The sequence below is a fragment of the Monodelphis domestica genome, chromosome 1, assembly GCF_027887165.1.
Source record: "Monodelphis domestica isolate mMonDom1 chromosome 1, mMonDom1.pri, whole genome shotgun sequence".
NCBI classification, from domain to species: Eukaryota; Metazoa; Chordata; class Mammalia; order Didelphimorphia; family Didelphidae; genus Monodelphis; species Monodelphis domestica.
The window spans coordinates 348158137-348180873 of NC_077227.1; the positions used below are offsets into that span (position 1 = coordinate 348158137).

A 22737-nucleotide genomic window follows, 5' to 3' on the forward strand; every position below is an offset into this window, starting at 1 on the left:
CAGTATTGAGACTAAGAGAGAAGGTAAGGGTTTTTTAAAAAATCAAAGGAGACAGTTCCAAGAACAAGCATTCTTGTCCAGAACAACTCCTTTTTCCACAAAAGGCTAAGAACGGATACACAAGCTTTAATAGCCTAATACTACACCAAGATTTTGGAACACTGTATAAATTATGGTTTAAAATACTTTAGAAATTGGTTTCCCTTATAACCGTTATTCACCTTTCTTTAGCTTCCACCAGGGGGCGCCAAAGATCACAGCAAAAACCTAGCAGTCTGCCTAAAGTTTCTATTGTCAGAGAGTTTCTTGCATTGCCTTCTTTGTGGTGTCTTGTCCAGACTAATAAGCAATAGAGACAAGAAATACTAATAAGCAATAGAGACAAGAAACCCTCCTGAATAGATAACAGAAAAAAAAATATAGCCAGCCCTCCAGGGTTGAATGAGCTGCAAGGATAGATGATTAGACTCCCAGAATGGTTTTGTAATCATTAAAAAGTAAATTCAAAAAATGAAAATGTTTTTAGAATCTACATGAACACTGGTGATATACCTGCCAGATCACTTTTGCCTTAAAGGTCAGCTTATCTCTTTTCCTAATTCCCTCTACTCCCAAAATAAAAATATATTAAGTTTCCCTGTGTGGCTTAAGCAAATTTTTATAAATTTGAAGGGAGAAGAACTGAATTCTCAGTTCTCTTTGGGATCATTTATCCTATTCTGTAATTCAGTTCAACAAACATTTTATTAAGTGCCTTCTCCGGAAAGGGGACTGCAGGAGGCTGGGAATAAGGACAAAATTCCAATTGGAGTTTGCCTTCTAAAGGAGAAGTTCAAAGTCTGGCTTCTGGAATTACAAATCTTTCCCTGAAAGAAACTAGATTCCAGCTAGTCCAGGCCCATTATTTTACAGATGAGGAAACTGAAATGCAGGAAGATTGTGACTTACTCAAAATCAGCAGATAATTAAGTATTAGAAGCAGAATTTGAAGCTCAGTCCTCAAAGCCAAGACTTTCTGCAAAGACAGTTAATAAACTAGCTATTAATTAGGCCAGTGGATGGAGTGCAGGACCTGGAGTCAGAAAGATATATCCTTCAGTTAAAATCTGTCCTCAGACATTTACTAGGTGACCTTGGACAACCCACTTAACTCCATTTGCCTCAGTTTCTTCATATATAAAATGAGCTGGAAAAGGAAATGGCACACTACTTCAGTATCTTTCCAAGAAAATCCCAAATATAATCTGAAGAGTAGGACATGGCTGAAAAAGGACTCAACAACAACAGTTATTAGCACCACAGGCAAATTGTCAGGAAGTAGGCAAGGGACCCTGTGGAAACAGATAATAACAACTAGCACTAGGAAAGAGTTTAAATGCTAACACACTCCATCCTCACTTTACAGAGGGGGAAACCAAGACCAAAAGAAGTTAACTTTCACCAAGTTCACACAAGTTAAGTGTAAGTGGCAAGATTTTAACGCAGATACTCTGAACCCAGAGTCGGGTGCCTTCCCCCTTTCTGTAACCGCCTTCCAGTGAGAGCATTGCCCCTCTAACTCGGGATCTGGAGCCAACCAAGGAGGAAGAGCTCAGACCCATCTTGGGCCAGAACTGGCTCACCCACCTGATCTGCTAAGGATCCCTGAGATTGTATTCCCACTGAGGGGAGCGTTTCCTCCGTGTCTCCAAGTTGACATGGAGGGCTCTGAAGGACCCCAGACTCCCAAGTGTCCCCAGTTTGTTATCTATTGAACTGTGTGTTTGCAAACAGGTCGACTCTAGCTGCAAGGGATGTCTGTCCTCTCTCATTCTCCAGGGCTGAGCAGGGAAGTTCGCCTAATGCCCTGCTTTGTCCTGAGCTTATTCCTCAGGGAAACCCCTCCTTCTGCTCTCTCACCATTCAAAGTGCCTTTCACGGCCCTGCAGTTAAAGGACCGTGGCCAATTCGATCCCCCAGAGGCTCCTCTAACCCCACCGCAGCCCTGGCACGTCCGGAAGTCTCGGCCTCCTTCCTGGCATCATAAGAGCTCTTCGCTTACTTTCCACAGATTCCTTCCCTGCTGCACCCCACCCCAACCACACCTCCCAGTTCCCCTGCATCAGCCTCAAACTTCTCTCTGGTTCTTTCACCCTGGTGTATTTCACCCTCCTCACAAGTAAAGAGCGAGAGTTCCCACTTCTGCGTCTTGTCAAGTGAACTGGGAATAAGAGGGAGCTGGCCGCTTCCCGGTCGCTCCCCTCTCTTGCTTCTCCTCCCAAGGCAGCGCCAGGCTGGGGACTCCCTAGCCAGGAAACTTAATTCACTCTCCCCAGCTCTCTGTCCCTCCCCCACTAGACCCAGCCCTCCCGAGAGAGAGGGAGAACGAGAGCAAAGCAGCTCGCATCTGCTGTTTGGCTGCAGCCACAGCTTCAGGTAGTCGCCTCTCCTCCCCAGAAGTCACTGGCTCCGCGCTCGCTAGTCACTGTCTCCCCAGGCCCTTGCTAACAAGGTAGGTGGCTATTCTGGGACTCCTTCTGCTCGTTTCTAGGCGTCCCCTTCACTGGTTCTTTGTCCTAGGGCTGAGCAGTCACAATGTTTGTTTAAAGGAGTGAGGGGAGTGCTTTAAGGAGTGGTATAGGGATGGGGGCGTGGGTAGGGACTAGGCAGAGGAACTTCAAGTGATGCTCCTGCCTGTATTGTAGAAAAGAAGGACTCAAGAGGAGGCAGCCAAAGATAAAGGCAATCGCTTTAAGACCTGTCATTCATTTGACTGCGCCTTTTGCCCAGGTGCTAGAAGGGTTCCTCACACCCCTACCCCCTCTGTTTCCATTATCTGAGCTTTCCAAGGAAGGTTAAAACCGGCTTTGGATAGTTCTGAAGCTGGAGACTACTTCATCCCCATGGGAGTTTTCTTTTCCCAGCAGGATTATCAAATAAATACAGTAGCAATAAAAACCTTTTGCACAGAGACTTGAGAACTTTCTCCTGCATTGATCTGCATAGAGGTTTCAGACCGGAAGTTTATATTTCTGAAGACATAGCATTCTGATGATTTGACCTATTTTTTCATTCATTATCTGGTCCACATTAACAACTTGGAAATGCACACTTGTTGCCAGAGTACCAAATTATCTGTTGTTTGGAATATTAAGACTCAAATGCAGGAAAGTTGGAGCACCCCAAATCAGTGGCCTAAGTTAAAATGAGATTTGAAAAGAGAAAGCACTGCTGAAAAGAAAGTTTAAGTTTGGTGTCACCCACAGAAGCTAATGCAGCTTTCCATTGTGCTAGAAGTGGATGGGGATATGGCAGCTGGCATTTTTAGGGGCAGAAGGTCTGTCAGAATAATCATTGTATTCTATTTAGAATTTTTGTTTCTAGAATGTGTGGGAAGTGTGGCTTAAAAGAGAGTAAAAGATGGAAAGGTGGAGAGGAGAAGACTATGTAGATGGCAGCTACCTTGGACAGAAGTGCATATGAAAATTCTCTTTGTTCTGGGAGGATGCCTGGATCAGGGAATTCTGTGTTAGGAGAGAAATGATATGATATGATATGATATGTGGTTGGAAGAAGAAGGAAGGAATCCCAAACCGATCATTTGTAAGTGCTAACAAACTAACAAAAGGAAATGATGACTGAGAAACAATTGGCTTTTACCATCTTTGGTTCATGAGAGAGGTTTTAAGTCAATACTTTCAATAATATTTCCCTGTGACTGCCTTTCCTTATTGATTCTCATCAAATGGAGGGGAAAAATGACACTAGAATGAACACATAATTATTTTAAATATTAGAAATGAGTACAGGAAAATTAGAAAATGGTAATAATTTTTTTTGCAGTATTTATGTGTTTGTGTGTGTACATCTAGCTTTGCAAATTATGAGGTAAGAGGAGAATCAGGGACTGGTAACTTGTTAAGTCAGGGTACCCTCACCACTGAAACAGTCACAATCTTTATAACTTGGTAAATATTCTTCATGAGTTGCTGTAGGTGAAAAATTCATTACTCTGTAGCTAATCTGGTGATGAGACTCTGAATTTTACTAGGCTGTTCAATAGGCATCTATCCAATCTGTCTTTGAACCCTTCCATTTTGGTAAAAGCTGTCAAAGTTTATGATCTCTTGCCATAGCCTTCAGCAATGCACAGTCAATCTCCTAGTGATGGTATGAAGTCATATGGCCTCAGAGTGGGATTCAAGCAGAGATTCCACTTCTGTATCTGGAAAATCATTTCTGGAATGTGAATATAGATGATGAGAATGAGGTTATAATAATAGTTAACATTTACATTACTGAAGCTGAAGCTTAATATATTTTGGCCACATAATGAGATATCAGGACTCTTTAGGAAAGAATCTGATGTTAGGGAAGATTGAAGGCAAAAGGAAAAGGGGACTTCAGAGGATGAGATGGATAGATAATGTCATGGAAGCAATGAAAGAGAGTTCAGGAGATAATGAAGAACAGAAGGGCCTGGGGGACTATGGCCTATGGGGTCACAAAGAGTCAGATACAACTCAACAATAAAAATTTGCATATCTGATCCTCACAAATCTATGAAATCCATGCTATTATTAGCCCCATTTTACAGATGGATACTGAGACTAAGAGGTCAAGTGACTTGCCCCTGGTCACATAGGTAGTTAGTACTCAACAGAAGATTTGAACTCACGTCTTTCTGACTCCAAAAAAGTCTAGCACTTTATAGTTATGCTACCTAAACTGCCTCAAAAGATGGAGAGGTGAAGAGAAGCAGACTAACTTGCAGTGGTACCAAGCATATATACAAATGGATTGCTGCAAGCTGCATTGTAACATAGAAAACCACAGATGAACATTATCTAATCTATATTGTATTTTTATTAATTTTGTTAAACATTTCCCAATTACATCTCAATCTAGGAGTTTTGCTGGCTACAATTTAGACAATGAGTTTAACCACTCTGGATTCAATGTACTTCTCAACTGGAAATTACTTTTTGCAGAAGCACAAATCAAAAGATCAAAGTTTAAAAGACTAATAACAGTGATTTCTGATGGTTACAGTTCCCTTTAGCAGCTGATCTTTTGCAGAGTGATTATTTTTTTCTTCCTTGTATTTATAGTTCCCTTTTGTACTTACATGCCATAATATAACACTACTAGCAGCCCATTATTTTATTTTTTTATCCTCTATATCTATTGGAATTGTCCTCATTTTAAGAATAGTTACTTTCCTTTCTTTTTTGCTACTAGAAATATTTTGAGTGTTTTTTTAACCTCATGAAATTTTTTTCTTTGGGCTTAGCTCACACTACCTACCATTAGTCATTTTGCCCATCTCCCTTCCTGTGTAATAACTTGGATTCTTCCTAATTTCCTTCTGTTTGTACTGACTCCATTTATTAATACCTTTTAAGAGGCATTTTGCCAGCACTTAGGGTAGATTTAGTTTGAAAAATAGTATTTCCTGAATGATTTTTACTCACCAGATGAACTTATTTCTTTCATTTTCCTAGTGCAAAAATGAGTTTGTCTTTTAACCTTATTTTTTAAGAGGTTCTTATTAAATCTTCCTTGGCTAAGGAGCTCCAGGGAGACTTTCCTCAGTTCTGTCTCAAGTTTTTATCTCTATAAAGTGAACCTATTCTGTGGATTAATGTTTCTGATTGACATAAGATTATTTTTAACAATAAGTAAATAATAAGTGGAATAAATTTCATATAAAACGTCTGCATTGGCAGCAACCTTAGACATCAACTAACTTCCCCTTTTTACAGATTAGAAAACAAAGTATGAGGGAGGAATTGACTTGACCTCAGTCTTATGGCTCAAACCCAGACCTCCCGGTTCTTACACTACCCTACTGTCTAGTTTTCATTATTGAACCAAACATTTATTAAGGGATTACAATCGGGGGTTCAAAGACAAAATGAAAAAGATTCCATGGCAGTCAAAGAACTTGGGGAGGGGAGGTTAACAACATTTAAATAGGCAAATAAATACAATATAATTTGAGGAAGAAGAGAGTCCTGAATTCTAAGGAGATCAGGAAAGTTTTCTCATAGAAATGTCACTAAAGACAAACCTTGAAGAAAGCTAATGATTCTCGTTTCAGTAGCATGCTATGGTTTATTGTAATGTCTCATTTTGAAAATATTTTTATGGTCCATTGTTTTCCCATAGCAGTCTGGTAAGGTTGACTGTGCAAATATTTTATCCCCATTTTGCAAATTAGGAATCAGAAGATCAGAAAGATGAAGACTTGACCAGGTTACACAGATAGTATATGTCAGAGCCACACTCAGCCCTGGATCTTGGAATGCTCAGCTGCCCACATATTATGCCTTTCCTTTCACTTCTGATCTCTGATACAGATTTTTTTAAAAACTTGTTTGATGTTTATATAACATAGGCACTAACAAATACAAGGGAAATAAGTAATATTTATCATTTCATATCTCTAACATACTTACAGATGATTTTAATATCCTTTTTGAAATTTCAAATGGAGCATTAGTTCTCATTTAGACTGAATTTTAAATCCTAAGAAAGGAGCTCTATCTAGTTTCAAATGCCCAATGTAAGCACTCCCCAGGACAGCACTAATCAGATCCAATGAGTAACACAGCACAGACACTCAAATGAACTATGTAATTCATGATGAGAAAATTATACACTTTTGGCTATGTGAGAATAGAGTATTAGTTACAATTTTAGTGTGAAGGGTGGACTCTCAGATTTGAAAGGAGCCTGAAGCCTGAACCTCCTCCTCCTCAACTCCTCAACTAGTGTCTAAGCAGTTATTTTCCTCACTTTCTTCTGCAGAAACTCATATAATAATAATAACAACAACAACAACAATTGCATTTATTTAGCACTTTAAGGTTTACTAATCGCTTTATAAGTATTATCTCATTTTATTGCCACAGCAATCCTGGCAGGTAGATGGTGTTATTTTCTTCATTTTACAGATGAGGAAACTGAGAGCAGAGATTAAATGACTTGCACAGGTAGTAAGTGGCTGAAGCTAGATTTACACTCAAATGTTCTTGATTCCAATTCCATTGCCCTATTCACTGAGTCACCTCTCTGGTCCAATATTTGCACCTTTTAAACTTTTTACCCTGGAGCAAGAACCCAGCAGTTCCAGGTTAATTAGGGCTCTGACTAGGAAAAATACCATTTTTCTTTCCTCAGACTTTTAAGATCCATGTTTGTTATTCTTTGTTGATATATTGTCACATTCTATTATGTAGTTTCTGAAAGTCTCTCTGGAAATCATTTACTATCAAATAAAATGTCCTTGTAAAGGTACAGCTTAGGCCACTCTGTGAGTCACAATCTAAAATCATTGCCCAGAGAATTCAAAACATGATTTCCTTCTTTTTCTTTATAGCATGTCCAACCTGAAATTTTCATACATCATCTAAAGGGAAAACGGGTGCTTGTGCCAGACCCCTTAGCACTTTTTGCACCAAGATAATGTAATTGAAGATCCCAGCTTTGAGGAGATTTCATCATGGGAGCAAATACCTCCAGTAAGCCTCCAGTGTTTGATGAAAATGAAGATGGTAAGGACCCATGCAATGGTTGCAAATAGATTTTTTTAAGTTAGACTGATGGAGTCTAAATGTCGACTTTGGGTGTGAAAACAGTATCGAATCTGAATTGCCTAGGGTCACGTAGTAATCTTTAGGAGAGAGGGAATATAAACCTGGTTTTGCATTTGCACAGATGTGAATTTTTCAAAATTATGTAAATTCTGTTACAAGAAGGCTTGACTCTATGTATGGGATTTGCTTTTTCTTTGGCATTTAAGATAGTTTATTTAAAAGGCTTTTGAAGGTACCTTGGCTAGACAAGTTTTGCTGCATTTGTTATTGTATTGATAAATTAATTAGTTTTTTAAAAAGAAGCAGCATGATAAAGTGAAGAAGGCTCTGGAGTCAGGGGACTTGGATTTGAACCTTTCAGTGATTCTTTATCCCTATGTGACCTTGGGCAAATCTTAAATCTCTCCATGCCTCAGTTTCCTTTTCTGAAAAATGATGTCTTTGGATAAGATGGCCTCTGAGGCCCCTGTTAGCTCTGGATCTATAATCCTAAGAATCCACATTTTCCTTTGTGAAGGGGATCCTGTTACTATAACTAATCAGGTGCCAACTGAAGACTCCAGATACCAGGTCAGAGCTTATAGTCTCTTAAGATGGCAAGCTGAAATCCTCCCATTATTGTCTGAAACCTGGAAATATGGAGTATGCTTCAGACCACAACACAGTAATAATCATTGTCTATCATGTGTGGAATAGTGGAAAGAATGCTTCCTCTAGAGTCAAAAGACCCTTCATTCAAATAATGACTCTGAGACTCACTGACAATGTCTGTGACCAGGGGCAAGTCCCTTGCCTTCTTAGGCCTTAGTTCTTCATCTGTAAAAACAAAGGGTAAAATTAGTGTCTGCCACACATGGTGGCACATGTCTGTGTTCTGCTACCTGGGAAGCTGAGGCTGGGGAATCTCTTAAATTCAGGTGTTCTAAGCTGCTATGGACTAGGTCAATTAAATGTCTGACCTAAGGAATGGGGAGCCATCAGATTGCCTAGTGAAAAGCAAAATGGCCCGTGTAAGTGTAGGTTACTTCTTCTATCAAAAGCTGAGATTTCATCAGATTTCATACTCCCATTATATAAATTGAAACCCCTCCATACCTTAGTCTTCTAAGCTGATATGGTTGAAATATTTTTGGTTTTTCAAATGACAATCAGCCTTTTGAGGATGAGTGTTTCTATCTTTATCTGAGCTGCTCCTAAAGATGGGCATATAATGCAATTCATCCCCAGGTCCCCTAATCAAAGTCTTTCCCTATTGGCTGGAACTGCGAAAATTTGCTCTCCTCTGACATAACTTTGAGGACTCGGGGTCACTTGTACAAGATTATTAGAGTAGGAAGGCTATGAATTCTATTGTATTCAAAGTCTTTGAAATTGGCCAGCTGTGTGTAATAGCTCTTTATTTCTTAGTTTTTTTTGTTTGCTAAAGCATCCCATTCTTCAGCCATTCTCATCAATTCCTAGTCTGTTAGAACTAGGAGGAAGTTCAGTAATCCATCTAGTTCAATTGCCTCATTTACAGAGGAGGAAACTGAGACCCAGAGAAGTTCATTGATCACAAAAAAAAGTACAGGGCAGAATGAGGATTGCCACTAAGTCTCTTGAGTCTGGAGATGACTGTTCAGTTTTAAGTGTACTTATTTACAGCTCAGAAATGGGCAAATATGACAAATTAGGGCTTGACATTATTTTGCTAACTGTCTGGACTTTAAAAAGTGATGGAAATGTTAATATGCCAATTAAAATTAAATGTGTATTGTGCACACCACTGTCTGAATCACAGATCAACCCTCTTACCAATTTTCATAATTCATAAACTGAGGGGGGGACTGCCTAGATTATTAACATAAAATCAACCCACAGATAAGGAGCTCTTACCCTAGAGTACATGGGCCTACATTTCAGGAAAAATCCAAGAACGGATGGGAAAAAAATAATTATAATCTTATTTCACTATAGGTATCCCTTCCACATCTCAGAGTTCAGGCACCCCTGAAATCTAGAAAATCTGCATAAAATTTTTGGTCCCCTCTTCATAACAGAGAAGAAGTCTGAATTTTTTTTCTTTTTCTTTTATGGGATGTTTACAGTATCTTATTATAAAATTTTGGTTAAATATTGGGTCATACACTATATATATGTAGGTCAATGTTAACATTTCTAATCTTCATGTGTCATCTGCTGGCTTTCACGTTCCTTTCACAGACTTTAACTTTTTACTTACGTTAGCTTTGAAAAAGAAAATTTGTTTTTTATGCTATTAAAATATAAAATGTGTTTAAATTATATAATGCTGTGCATATATTTTATGCACTTCTAAGTTTCTAAACTTTTTCTGTGTCATCTTCTGGCCTTTGTGCATCATTTGTGACTTCCACAAAACTTCCCCAAAATTCCCATTTAATTTCTTATGTCAACCTGTGATATATTGAAACTGCAATGAAGAAAGTGGCAATGTGGAAGGGATGCTTGTAACTTGTTTCCTTTGTAATACTATGTATTTTATTTAACATGTCTAAAAAAGATCTGAGAAATGGTTCATAGGTTTCACCAGATGACCAGAGATCCATTACATAAAAAGGATGAAGCTCTTCTGCCTCCAAGGTTGTAAAGTCAACACCTTGGAGAACATTCAGAAGGATGCACCATAGGGTGTGAAGGCAATTCCACAGAAAGGTTGCAAATAGAAGTTAGGAAATGTATGTTAACAAAAGCAGCCTTGTTGCTCTGTGTGATACCTTGAGTGTGTTCATGAATGCAGTGCATGTATGTACATGTGTGCACACACAGAAATTCACAATGGAAAGGAAGTACACACAAGTTTCAATTTGTTCAATTTGGGTTGATCCCTCTGGAGTCTGAGCCAGCTCTGTGCATAAGGTTAGTCTTTAGGGAACAAAGGTGAAAAGGGAGTAGGCTCTGAGCTTCTTATTGATCCCACAGGATATTAGTGGCCAAATGGTAAATTTGTTATCAATCCCAGGATATTAAGGAGATATTAAGAGGATGTATGGAAATATACTGGCGAGAAACAGTGAAATTTCAAGAAAGGACCCTTTCAGAACAAAGCATTAAGGCCATCTAGGTAAGTAGCCGACAGACTGGAGATAGTACTAGACTTAAGGTCAAGAAGACTAAGTTCAAATCATACCTCACATACTTTCTAGTCATGTGATCTTGGGCAAGTCACTTCACCTCTATCTGACTTATTTTCCTTATCTCTAAATGAGATTTTAATAGTTATCTAAATAATAGCACCTACCTCACAGGAATGTTTTTCAGTTCTTTTTCAGTTGCATCCTACTCTTCATTACTCCAGTTGGGGTTTTCTTGGCAAAGATTCTGGAGTGGCTTATCATTTCCTTCCCCTGCTCATTTTACAGATGAGAAGACTGAGGCAAAAAAAAAAAAAGTTTTAAATGACTTGTTCAGGGTCATAGAACATGTTAATGTCTGAGGGTAGATTTGAACTCAAGATGATAATTCTTCCTGACATCAGGCCTGGCACTCTATCCATTGAGTCACTTAGCTACCCTTCATCAGATGAGATGATTTAGAATGATGATGAAATCCACTATTGATAGAGTGTTCATTCCTTGAAGAAAAAGACTTTCATTTTTATCTTTGTAACCCCAGTGAGTGGCATATAGAAACTTAAAATGATTGATGGGATCATAGATTTAGAGATAGAAGGGACATTAAATGTTATTTAGTAGTCCAACTCCTGTATTGCACAGATAAGGAAACTGAGGCCCATAAAGGTTAATAGCTTGCCCAAGCTCACACCTGAATGAATAGCATAGGCAGAATTTGAACTGAGCTCTTTGCACTCCAAAGGGCACTCTTTTTACTGGGCCTTGATACCACTTATTATCTGTAAAAAGCCTTTCATCTCAAATCAGTCATGTGATGTGCTTTGTTTTTTTTCTTCCTTGACTATAACCTTTGTTCATAGGTCTCTTACAGATATAAAAATATTGGGTCATATTGCAAAACTGATATCTTTAGGGGCAGAGCTATCCCTTGTTTGCACAAAAGATTCCATTTCATATCATTTTATAATGATGTAAATGGGGATAATCATAGCACCTATCTCACGGTTGTGAAGATAAAATGAGAAAATATTTCTAACATGCTTTGCAAACCTTAAGGCACTCTGTAAATGCTAGCTAAATTATTATCGAATGTATTGGCTTAAAAAACTCATGCTTATTTGACATAGTTCATATTTTTATATCTAATTCTAAATCATAATTCTTTATATCATGGTGACTTCCAAAATATATTGATATAAAATAGAGGGGTTTCTTTTTGTTTGCTTGCTTATTTGTTTATTTTTGAAAGTTATCAGAAGAAAGTCCATTTTGTAAACCAATACTCTTTTTTTTTACCATTAGTCACATAGTTTATGCATCAAAAGCAAGATATGAACCCAATGCTTTTCTATTCATGTGGTGGTTTAACTGCCAAAATAAAAGAAAAATTAATGCTCATTTAAGCTTCCTTAAGAGAACTATTATATCAGAATGAGGACACTCAAAGTTCCATTTTACCCTGCTGTGTTCACACCCTATCTGGGTTATTGCATTTGGTTCTGGGTCCTGCATCTTGGGGAGACATAAGCAAGTGGATGGCTATTAAAGGAAGTGAAGAGAGGAGAGGAGAGTGTAGGAGAGGAAATGGAAGAACAGGAGAGGACTGGAGAGAGGAGGACAGATCAGGACAGGGGAGAGGGAAGATTTGAGAAGGGGAAGGGAGAAGAAGAAGAAAAGGAAGAGGCAAGATGAGGTGAGAGAATGTAGGAGAGAAGCAGGGAGAAGAGAAGAGAAAAGAAGAGAAGACTTAACTTAGTCTAGGAACTTTCATATGGAAGGAAGATTTGGCTTACTTTGCTTGGCTCTAGAGGGCAGAATTCAGGGCTACAACAGGAATTTCAAAGAAGCAGATTTAAAGTTCAAAAGTAGAATGTCCATTCACAGAGAATTTGTTGTAGTAGATTACTGCACTTGGAGTCATGGAAGAACCAAGTGAAAATCTTGTCTCAAATATTCCCTTGCTGTGTGACTTTGGGTAAGTCTGAGACTATAAAATGAGTGGAAGCTCCCTTCTGACCACAAATCTATGACATTAGGAGGGAGAGAAGGAGGGAGGAAGTGCTCCATCATTGGAAGTCACTTGTTAGGAATATTTTAGAATAGATTTGATGGCCTCTGAAATCTCTTCTAGTTGGTGATTCTGGGGTTCTACATACTAAAAAGAGAGCATCAGGAAAGTTTTTTTACATATAGTCACTTGACATGGAGAAATAGATGATTAAAAAAAAACTTTGAAAGCCATCAAAGCAAATGTTAAACTCAGTGACTTCAGGTTTTATCATTTCCCATTGAAGCCCAAGAATATTTCATTCCTTTCTCATGTAGGTTAATTTTCAAGTATCCAACTCTAATCACATGATTAGTACTTAGCTTTAGTCATATTGTGGTTTCTAAAAAACCTCATTAAAGTAAGCCCATGCTGTGACTGTGCCATGAAAAAATAGTCTGTCCCATGAGTCCCACCATCTTAACTACAGAATTGTATTGACTACATGGCAAATTTGATTGATCATTCAGAAGTCTGTGCCTAAGTCAGCTGAAAAACAATGTCAAGTTCCCAACAATTGATCTAGTAGCTGGATTGTCACAGTCTAACATCCCCTTTTCCTGTCTTTCTTGTTGTCAGATTTTTCATTTCATTTAAAGTCAGGAAAATGTGGAACTAGCCATTAAAGGCTTTTAATTATTTTCTGGCATTATCCCAGGTAGGAACACAAAACTAAGGGCAATCATAATTTTCTTACTTATGACATAGATAATAAAATACTTTTCTCATAAAATCCTGCAATACCAATAATACAAATATTTCCATTTTACAAAGGAAAGGACCAAGAGAGTTTTAAGTGGCTTAACTATTGACAAAGAAAAAACTAACCGTAACGGTAAATTTCAACCTAAATATAATGAGTTTTTATGGAAGCCAGTAATTTTTTTAGCAATCTTATCAAAGTATTATAAGATGATAGGGTTAAAAGAGATCCCATAGAACATATTATCATTTTACAGATGAGGAAACAGAGGCTCATAAAAGGTAAGTGATTTGCCTAAGGAAACAGAGGTAATAGCTATCAGAGGTATGATTTGTACCCAGACCATGTGATTCAATACCTTTTTTTTCTTTTTTCTTTTTATAATTTTACTTTCTGTCTTAGTAACAACTTTAAGACAGAAGAGCAAAGGCTAGGTAAATGGAGTTAAGTGACTTGTTCAGGGTCACACAGCTAGGAAATGTCTGAGGTCAGATTTGAACTAAGGTCCTCCCAACACCAGCCCTGGGACTCTATTCTGTGTGCCATCTGCCCCTAATCCTTTTTTCTCTGCAACAGGTTTAATTTTCTAAAAAAGAACTGGCACATATAAAAATTGTTACACAAAGAAAGGATGCATATAAAGTATTTTGAAAATATATAAATACATAGTGTGTTCATATGTTTAAAATACTTTATATGCATCCTGCTATCTGACCTACCTAGCTAATTATCATAGTCTTGTTTACAATCTTAGACTTAGGGCAAGAGAATAGTGCATAAAGCAACAGTTATCAGGAATATATGTTCTTCAGTCCTTACAATATGCAATTTTTAACACTGCTCACCATCCTCTTCTTCTTGATACCATCTCCTCCTTTGGCTTCCTTCACAGTTCTCTCTTCTGAGTCTTTCTCCACCTCTGATCCCTTTGCTGGCTCTCCTTGTCCTCCAACTGTGGGGATTCCACAAGGCTTTGTCCTCGGTCCTGATTTCTTTCTGTCTACACTTTTCTCTTGACAATTTCCCTCACTCCAGGAGATTCAATTATCACCTTTATCTACACGACTTCAAAAATCTATATCTCTAGCCCTGACCTCTTCCCAGGCTCTGGGCTTCTATTTCCAACTGCCTATTAAGTATTTGGATGTCCTGCTAACATCTTGAATGCAACATGAGAAATTAAATTCATTATCTTCCTCTCCTCCCCTTCTCCTTCTGACTCTCCTATTCCTACTGGTAGTTCTACCTTTGCAGTCTTTCAGACTCAGAAATCTCAGTAATCTTTGACTAGTTTCTCTTCCTCAGCTTCTATGCTTCTGTATCAAATCAGTTGCCATGCCCTATGAATATTGCCTCCAAACTAACTCATAAGTTGGTTTTCCCTTTTCCATTTTGCTACCATCTCTTTCCTGTCTGCTACATCATCTCTCATGTCTGACTCTTCATGACCAAGTTGGGGGCTTTCTTGGCAGAGATACCAATAGTATGCCCTTTTCTTCTCCAGCTCATTTTATAATTGAGGAAACTGAGGCAAGCATGGTGAAATGGCATGCCCAGGGTCACACATCTATTAAGTGTCTGAGGCCAAACTCAAACTCAGGAAGATAAGTCTTCCTGACTGTAGACCCACAACTCTATTCAGTGTACCACAAAGCTGCCCATAATTTTTATAAGATCTTCTTATTTGGTCTTCCCATTTCCATTCTCTTCCTTTTCTCCATCCTTCACACTACTGCCAAAGCAATTTTCCTAAATGCTCAGGTCTGATTACATCACTTCCTTGATGAAAAACTTTAGGGTTTCCCCAATTAATGTTGAATAAAATAGAAACAGCTTAGTCCGGCATACAAGACCCCTCCAGTGGCTGGCTTAAACTTATGTTTCCAGTTATAACTCATACTACTCTCCTTTACATATTCTACACTCCAGATAAACTAGCCTACTCCTGGTAGCTGGATTTCATCTTGTCTCTTGGCTTCAGTATATCTACATGTACCATTTCTGCTCCTGTAACTCCATATGGAGAAATCTTTCTTTTTAACACCTGGTTCAGGTACCACCTCCTCCCTGAAGCCTTCCCCAATTCCTTCTACAACTACAAGTGATTTCTGCTTAGAATCAATTAGGCCACTCCGTTTGACTTAACCAATGCCCATAGTCATATTGTACATCATTTTATAATTATTTATTTATATGAGGGGTCCCTAAACTATGGCCCACAGGCCACATGCAGCCCCCTGAGGCCATGTATCTGGCCCCCACTGCACTTCTGGAAGGGGCACCTCTTTCATTGGTGGTCAGTGTGAGGAGCACTGTGTGTGGCAAAGCGTGGTGTTGCTCGTGTACAGTACTACTTCTGGTGACATAATCCTTTGCGTGGCACATTGTTCTGAGAGTAACTGAATGAGAACAAGGCACTGCACAAAGGATTATGTGACTGCACAATGGAAGATGTCAGCATGGTGAGCAGTGATCTGGGGGAGGGGATTTTGCACTGTGTATACTTCTGCCTGGTATAGTGATGGCAGTGATGGGCCCGTGCAAGGTGTGACAGGCTCATCACAGCCAACTCTGCAGCCTCCGCTCTCCCAGACAGCAGTATACATTGTCACAGGCCCAGCACCGCCTCCAGTACTATATACAGGCATTGGATAGTGGTGATTTGGCCTGTGACATCAGAGATGGGCCTCTACTGTGAGAAGCCTACCACTTCCACTGGGTGTTTTACAAGACATTTGCTGGGTTTTTTTTTGTCAAATTAATATAAGATAGCATCTTATTTTGGGGGAAACACAGTAGTACAATGGTCCCCATATTCCCCCGCATGCACAACATAATGGCCCCTATAGGGGCCATTGTACTGTGTAATATTGTACATCTGGGGGAGTATGGGGCCATTGTACTGTGTAGTAATATGGGGAGAGACTTTTGGGCAAAGGGAGGTTATAGTATGGTTGCCATTGTACTATGTGGGGGAAGTGAGGCATGTGTTTTTTGTATTATGGTCTATAATTACAGATCCATACATACGGTCCTCAAGAGGACACACACTAGTGTTTTGCCTTCTTTTTTCCTGCTGTGGAATCTAATTGCATGGTTCTTACCCATGAAATCGGATTCCTGTGTGAGTTCACAGATTGCAGTGCGGTTTGCACAGGGTAGTGTGAACTGGAAAGGTGGTGGAGGAACTGACTCTGTAATCATGTTGGTTCCCACACCGCACCAGTGTGAGCCTGAGGTAAAATTGGAATTCCACCAATATGGCCACTGGTGAGGCTGAAATGATGTGTACTGATGGGCAGTGCAGTCTGTATGCCTCTGTGTGAGCAAAATTATTGTTGATATATTGTTTTTGTAGGGCTGTATATTATAAAATCTAAAATTATATCTTAATAACAAAAATATTATATTTTAGGAGGTTTATTAAATGATCATTAGAAATCAAGGAATAAAGAGGCTACAAAATAAAAACCACATGCCCATGATTGATTAGCCCATTTAAAATCCCTACACTTAGCTTACCACCATACTTGCTGCATCATCCCAAAGAAAGCCAATGTGGGAGGGGTTACCGCCAGTTAAGTACCAATAACGATCCCACCAATGTGGAAATGCAGGATAGATTATAGGGAATTTGGGGAAATACTAAGGACTTCTGGGGAATGAAGTCAAAGTTTTAAATCTCCATTTATTATATATACATATGTGTACATGTAGATATTGGTATTTTACTAATATAATTTGGAATCCCTAGGAAACAATGATGTCAAGAAAGAGAAAAATTGACTCAGAGTGTAGGATATTCAAAGAACAGTGGACTTATGATTACTTTTTCATGCAGTACAAGGAAAGAGCTGTGTGTTTGATATGCCAGAATATAGTGCCTGTGTTCAAAGAATACAATTTGTGTAGACACTATCAAACTCAACATAAAGATAATATGATTGTTTGGTCAGAGATGTGAGAAAAGATAAAATAATAAAACTGAAAAATACATTGAAAACTCAGCAAAATACTTTTGTGAAGCAAAAGCAGATAAATATTTCATCACTGAGAGTAATTTTTCAAGTTGCCAGGCTAATAGCATGCACTAGCAGACTATTTGTGGAGGAAGAATTTGTTAAAGAGTGCCTTCTTTCTGTTGCCAAAGAGATGTCCAGAAAAGGCAGACTTAATTAGTACAGTTAGTCTTTAAGGATCTACAATTACACCAGTGATTGAAGAAATGGGAGACAATTTGCATCAGCATTTGCAAAATCCCACAAGAAAACTTTCCTATTTTTCCTTGGTACTCAATGAGAGCAATGATGTTTGTGACTCTGCACAACTTCTAATTTTTATTCGTGGGACAAATGACAATTTTGAAGTCACAGAAGAGCTTGCTGTACTGCAAAGCATCAAAGGAACAACTACAGGAGAGGATATCTATGAAAAGTTTTCCCAAACTGTGAAGGATTTGGAGCTGGACTGGGCTAAACTAGTCAGTGTGACAACTGATGGTGCTCCTAGCATGGTAGAGTCTAAGAAAGGAGTAATTGCTCACATTAACCAAGAGATGGACAAATGCAACCATTCTCATACAATAGCCATACACTGCTTCATCCACCAACAAGCACTGCTATGTAGTAAATCACTGAAGTGGGACTGTATTATGAAAATTGTGGCATCTTGTGTTAAGTTCATTAGAGCTAATGTACTAAACCACAGACAATTTCAGGAATTTCTGTCTGAGCTAAATGTTACCTATGAAGATGTTCTGTGCCACACAGAAGTCCATTGGTTGAGTTGAGGGAGAGTTTTGAGACATTTCTATGACTTACTTCCACAGATTACAGCTTTTATGCTTTCAAAAAACAAAGAAGTACCAGAGCTCAATGATGCAGAATGGAAATGGCACTTCACCCTTCTGACAAATGTAACAGAGCTGTACTCAACAGTTTCAATGTGCTACTTCAAGGAAAAGGGAAGCTCATCTGTGATATGCAATCACATGTGAAAGCATTTGAAGTAGAATTAGACCTTCTTATCAAACAAGAGAAGGAGAAAAATTTCTGCCATCTCCCCTTAACTCAAAATCTGTTAGGGGAAAAACCCTTGATTGCATTCCCAAAAGAAACATGTATGTATTCACTGAAAAAGTTGCAAAAGGAGTTCCAATTCAGATTTAAAGAGCTTCATCTCCATGAACAGGACATACAGCTTTTCCATAACCCATTTTCTATTGACATTGAAAATGTGGATACAATTTACCAAATGGAACTGGCTGAACTGCAGAATTGTGACTCTCTGAAAGACACATTCAAATCAAGCAGCTTGCCTAATTTCTATGCAGCCCTTCCCTCTGAGACATATCCTAATCTCAGGAACCAGGCACTCAAAATGGCAACCATCTTTGGCAGCACATATGTCTGTGAACAAACTTTTTCCAGAATGAAACATCTGAAATCTCCAAGCAGATCTAGAATAACTGATGCACACTTGCATAACTTGTTGCAGCTAGCAGTGACAAATATGGAAACAGACATTGACCATAGCCAAAAGCAGGCCGATAGGTCCCATTGAAATACTGGTCAGTTTGTTGATTTAAATTTCCTTGTTCTTTATTTTTAATGTTGTATTTGTTTCCATTTTTTTTTTACTTTAAAATAAGATATGTGCAGTGTGCATAGGGATTTGTTCATAGATTTTTTTTTTAATAGTCCGGCCTTCCAATGGTCTGAGGAACAGTGAACTGGCCCTTCATGTAAAAAGTTTAGGGACCCCTGATTTATATGAATACCCTCTCCTACTAAATTATAAGCTATTAAGGGAAAGATTTGGATAATCTTTGTGGGCTCATGCAGAAAGCATTTTATAAGCATTTAGTCAAAGGAGTTGAACTTACAGGTGACAAAGCTAAAATATAGCATAGCTAAAATATAGTGTAGTTAATAATGAGGGCAGGTAGGTGGCACAATGGATAGTGCATCAGGCCTAGAGACAGGAAGGCTGCTCTTCCTGGGTTCAAATCTAACTTCAGATACTTAACTAGTTGCGTGACCCTGGACAAGTCACTTATCCCTGTTGGCCTCAGTTGCCTTATCTGTAAAATATGCTGCAGAGGGAAATTATAAATCACTCCAATATCTTTGCCAGGAAAACCCCAAATGGGGTCATGGAGAGTCAGACGCGAAAAATTATTGAATAACAACAATAACAACAACTGGGTGTATAGTTAATACTTTGGCTATTGAGGTTGAAGCTTCAAGAAGTTGGCATAATGTAAAAATAGAGAGTGGAAGAGATCCTTAAAGTGTGCTGTTTGTTGGGACAGCTGGGTATCTCAGTGGATTGAGAGCTTGGTCTAGAGATGGGAGGTCTTAGGTTCAACTCTGGCTCAGACACTTCCCAACTGTGTGACCCTGGGCAAGTCACTTGACCCCCACTGCCTAGCTACTCTTCTGCCTTGGAACCAATACACAGTATTGACTCCAAGCCAGAAGATAAGGATTTTAAAAAGTGTATTATTTGTTGGGAGATTTTAGTTATTGCACTATTCTTCAGGCTTGGTAAAAACTCAGTGTTCCACTTTCATTTGGCAACTCAGAGCTGCCAGGTTTAGTGGCTAGGGCCAATTTTCCCACATCTTCTTCAGTGACTGAGGCAACTGGGCCTTCAAAATATGAAGCCAAGTATATTGGACATGGTGTTCAATCCAATAAGAGAGAAATTCTGTGGAACCGATTCCAGGGATAAGGACTAGGAGGCCTTGTGTTATTATTTTACTAGACAGGTACTGCTAATTTCTTGTCATGAGTCAGGAAAAGAAGTGTGAACTTTCCCCTCTCAAACTAAAGTAATGACTGATCTCGTCTTACATTTCTAATTTGGCATTGGAACAATAAGCAAAGTGGTAAAGATGATGAATTAAGAGATTAATTTATCCAGGACATTCTAGCATTTGGTGATGGTATTTGCCACAAATGAGTGCCAGTATAGCAGAAGGAGCAGAAAGTATTACTTTTTCTTTGACTCAATGGGGATTTTTCCCCCAAGGACTTTGGCAAGGTCAGGAGATATAAGCAATAAAGCCAAAAACACAGAATTCAAAGCCCGTCACACTGCCTGGCTGGTCAGTCTCTTTTAGTAAGCAACATTTCATCCAACTAATTTTTGCAGACCAACTTTTGTGGGTGAAGAGGTCTTGGAGCCAGGAGCCTTAAGAACCTTAAGTCTGAATACATTAAGTCTCAAATACATTAAAACCATGTAGCCCACGGACAAGTCCCTGTTCTTTCTTAGTTTCCTCTTCTCTAATGATAGCTCCTAATTCATGGGGCTGTTGTGTGAATCAAATGAGATAATGAAGTCCTTAAAAAACCTAAAAGCACAAAAAATGAAGTCATAATTTTTATTACTGTAAACAAATGCCTCTGTAAACAAAGTGCCTACTATGTGCTAAGCACTGTGCTAAGTCCTGGTGATATAAAAAGAGACAAAAGACATTCCTGTCCCTCAAGGAGCTTATGATCTAATGAGAGACAATAAGCAATACATGTGTATATATATATATATATATTTATGTTATAGTTATGTTTATAAATGATGAATAATCAACAGAGAGAAGGCATTATAATGAAGGGAAGTTGGAAAGGTTTCCTGTACAAGATGGGATTTTAGTTGGTATTTTAAGGAATCCAAGAAGTAGAGATGAGAAAGGACAGTATTCTAGTCATGGGAAACAGGCAGAGAAAATGCCTGAAGCTGAGAAATAAGAGAATCTTGTTTATGGAACAGCCAGAAGGACAGTGTCACTGGATCAAAGAGGACATGTGTTGGAGAGTACTGTGTAAGAAGGCTGAAAAGCTAAGAGGGAACTAGGTTACAAAGGACTCTAAATGCCAACTGGAAGATTTCATATTTGTTCCTGGAGGCAATAGGGAGGCACTAAAGTTTAATGAGTAGAAGGATAAAGAACAAAAGAGACAGAGACAGAATCGGATGGATAGAGAGGGAACCAGAAGAGAGTGGTGTCCTGAAAACCCAGAGAGAAGAGAGAATCATGGAGGAGAGACTCAAAGAAACAAGACTCAAAGCTAGATCTTCCCTCTTCCTAGGGAAGCTTTTTATTCCATGCTGTTATACATAAACAAATCTCCACAGCACAAATACATACATGTACATATATATATATATATACATGTATGTATACTTCTATGCATGCTGGAGAAGAAAATGGCAATATTTTTGCCAAGAAAACCTTAAATGGGGTTGCCAAGGGTGGCCTTGACTGAAACAACTAAACAGCAATAATATTTGGGTGTTGGTTTTATCAGGCCTGTGTTTTTATTGGTATAGATTGCTCTCACTGAGGATATCATCTCCCAGTACAAACTGATACCAACTCTGCAACCTATAATCTTAGAGAGTTGCCTGGGGGACTGGAAGATTAATTGACTTGCCCAAGGTCACAAAGCCAGTATATATCAAAGGTGGGACTTGATCCCAGGCTCTCCTTCCACTACTCCACTCTGTCCAACATATACATACTTATGTGTACACATATAGAAAGAGGGATGTTATCTATGAATCCCTTTTTTCTTTAAAGTTACAATTCAAGCACTAGCTTCTACATGAAACCTTTCCTGATTCCCCCTTCCCATTTGCTGGTACCCTTCCTCCCTACCTACTTTGTAAATTACCATTTTGTGTAGATTTGTGTTTCTTTTATATATATGTATATGTATTTCTTATCATCCCCACTGTAACCTCCCCATGAGTAGGGACTTCTTACCATTGTTTCTTAACCCTAGCAATCTAGCATAGTAAATGTTCCCTACATACTTAGTGATTGACTAATATATACCCACTGGATCCATTTGTATCCATGTACAAATATATATGCACATACACATGTATACATGTCTGTATTCACTGACCATCACTTAAACAAGTATAAATGTCTATATTATTCACGTAGCTAGATATATAGCTAAAGTTTATATGATGGCTTACAGTTTACATGTTCTTTATGTAATTTTTCTAAACCTCTACTTTCTGTCTTACTATCAATTCTAAGAGAGAAGAGCAGCAAGGGCTAAGCACTTGGAGTTAAGTGACTTGCCCAAGGTCACACAACTGGGAAATCTGAGGCCAGATTTGAAAACAAATCTTTTTGACTCCAGGTGTGGTGCTGTATCCACTGAGTTGCCTAGCTGCACTTCTTGATGTAATTTTATCTGAGTAGTCATTATAATCATTAAGTAACATTTATGTGTGCATTAAAATTTGCAAAATGATTTATACATATTATTTCATTTCTTCACAATTACCCTG

At 38.6% G+C, this 22737-nt stretch overlaps 1 protein-coding gene across 2 annotated transcripts in view; it reads left to right on the forward strand.

Annotated features, from left to right (window-relative positions):
* Nucleotides 1-1897: 1897 nt before the first annotated feature.
* The window catches only part of STK32A (serine/threonine kinase 32A), a 170438-nt gene continuing 149598 nt past the window's right edge, over nucleotides 1898-22737 (forward strand). The window contains exons 1-2 of one of the 2 annotated variants that reach the window (XM_007473844.3): nucleotides 1898-2491; nucleotides 7364-7538. In XM_007473844.3, the coding sequence (XP_007473906.1) occupies nucleotides 7487-7538 (52 nt within the window). In that variant the 5' untranslated portion in view covers nucleotides 1898-2491; nucleotides 7364-7486. The remainder of the gene's footprint in view (nucleotides 2492-7363; nucleotides 7539-22737) is intronic. The other variant, XM_056811446.1, reaches the window with a different exon arrangement.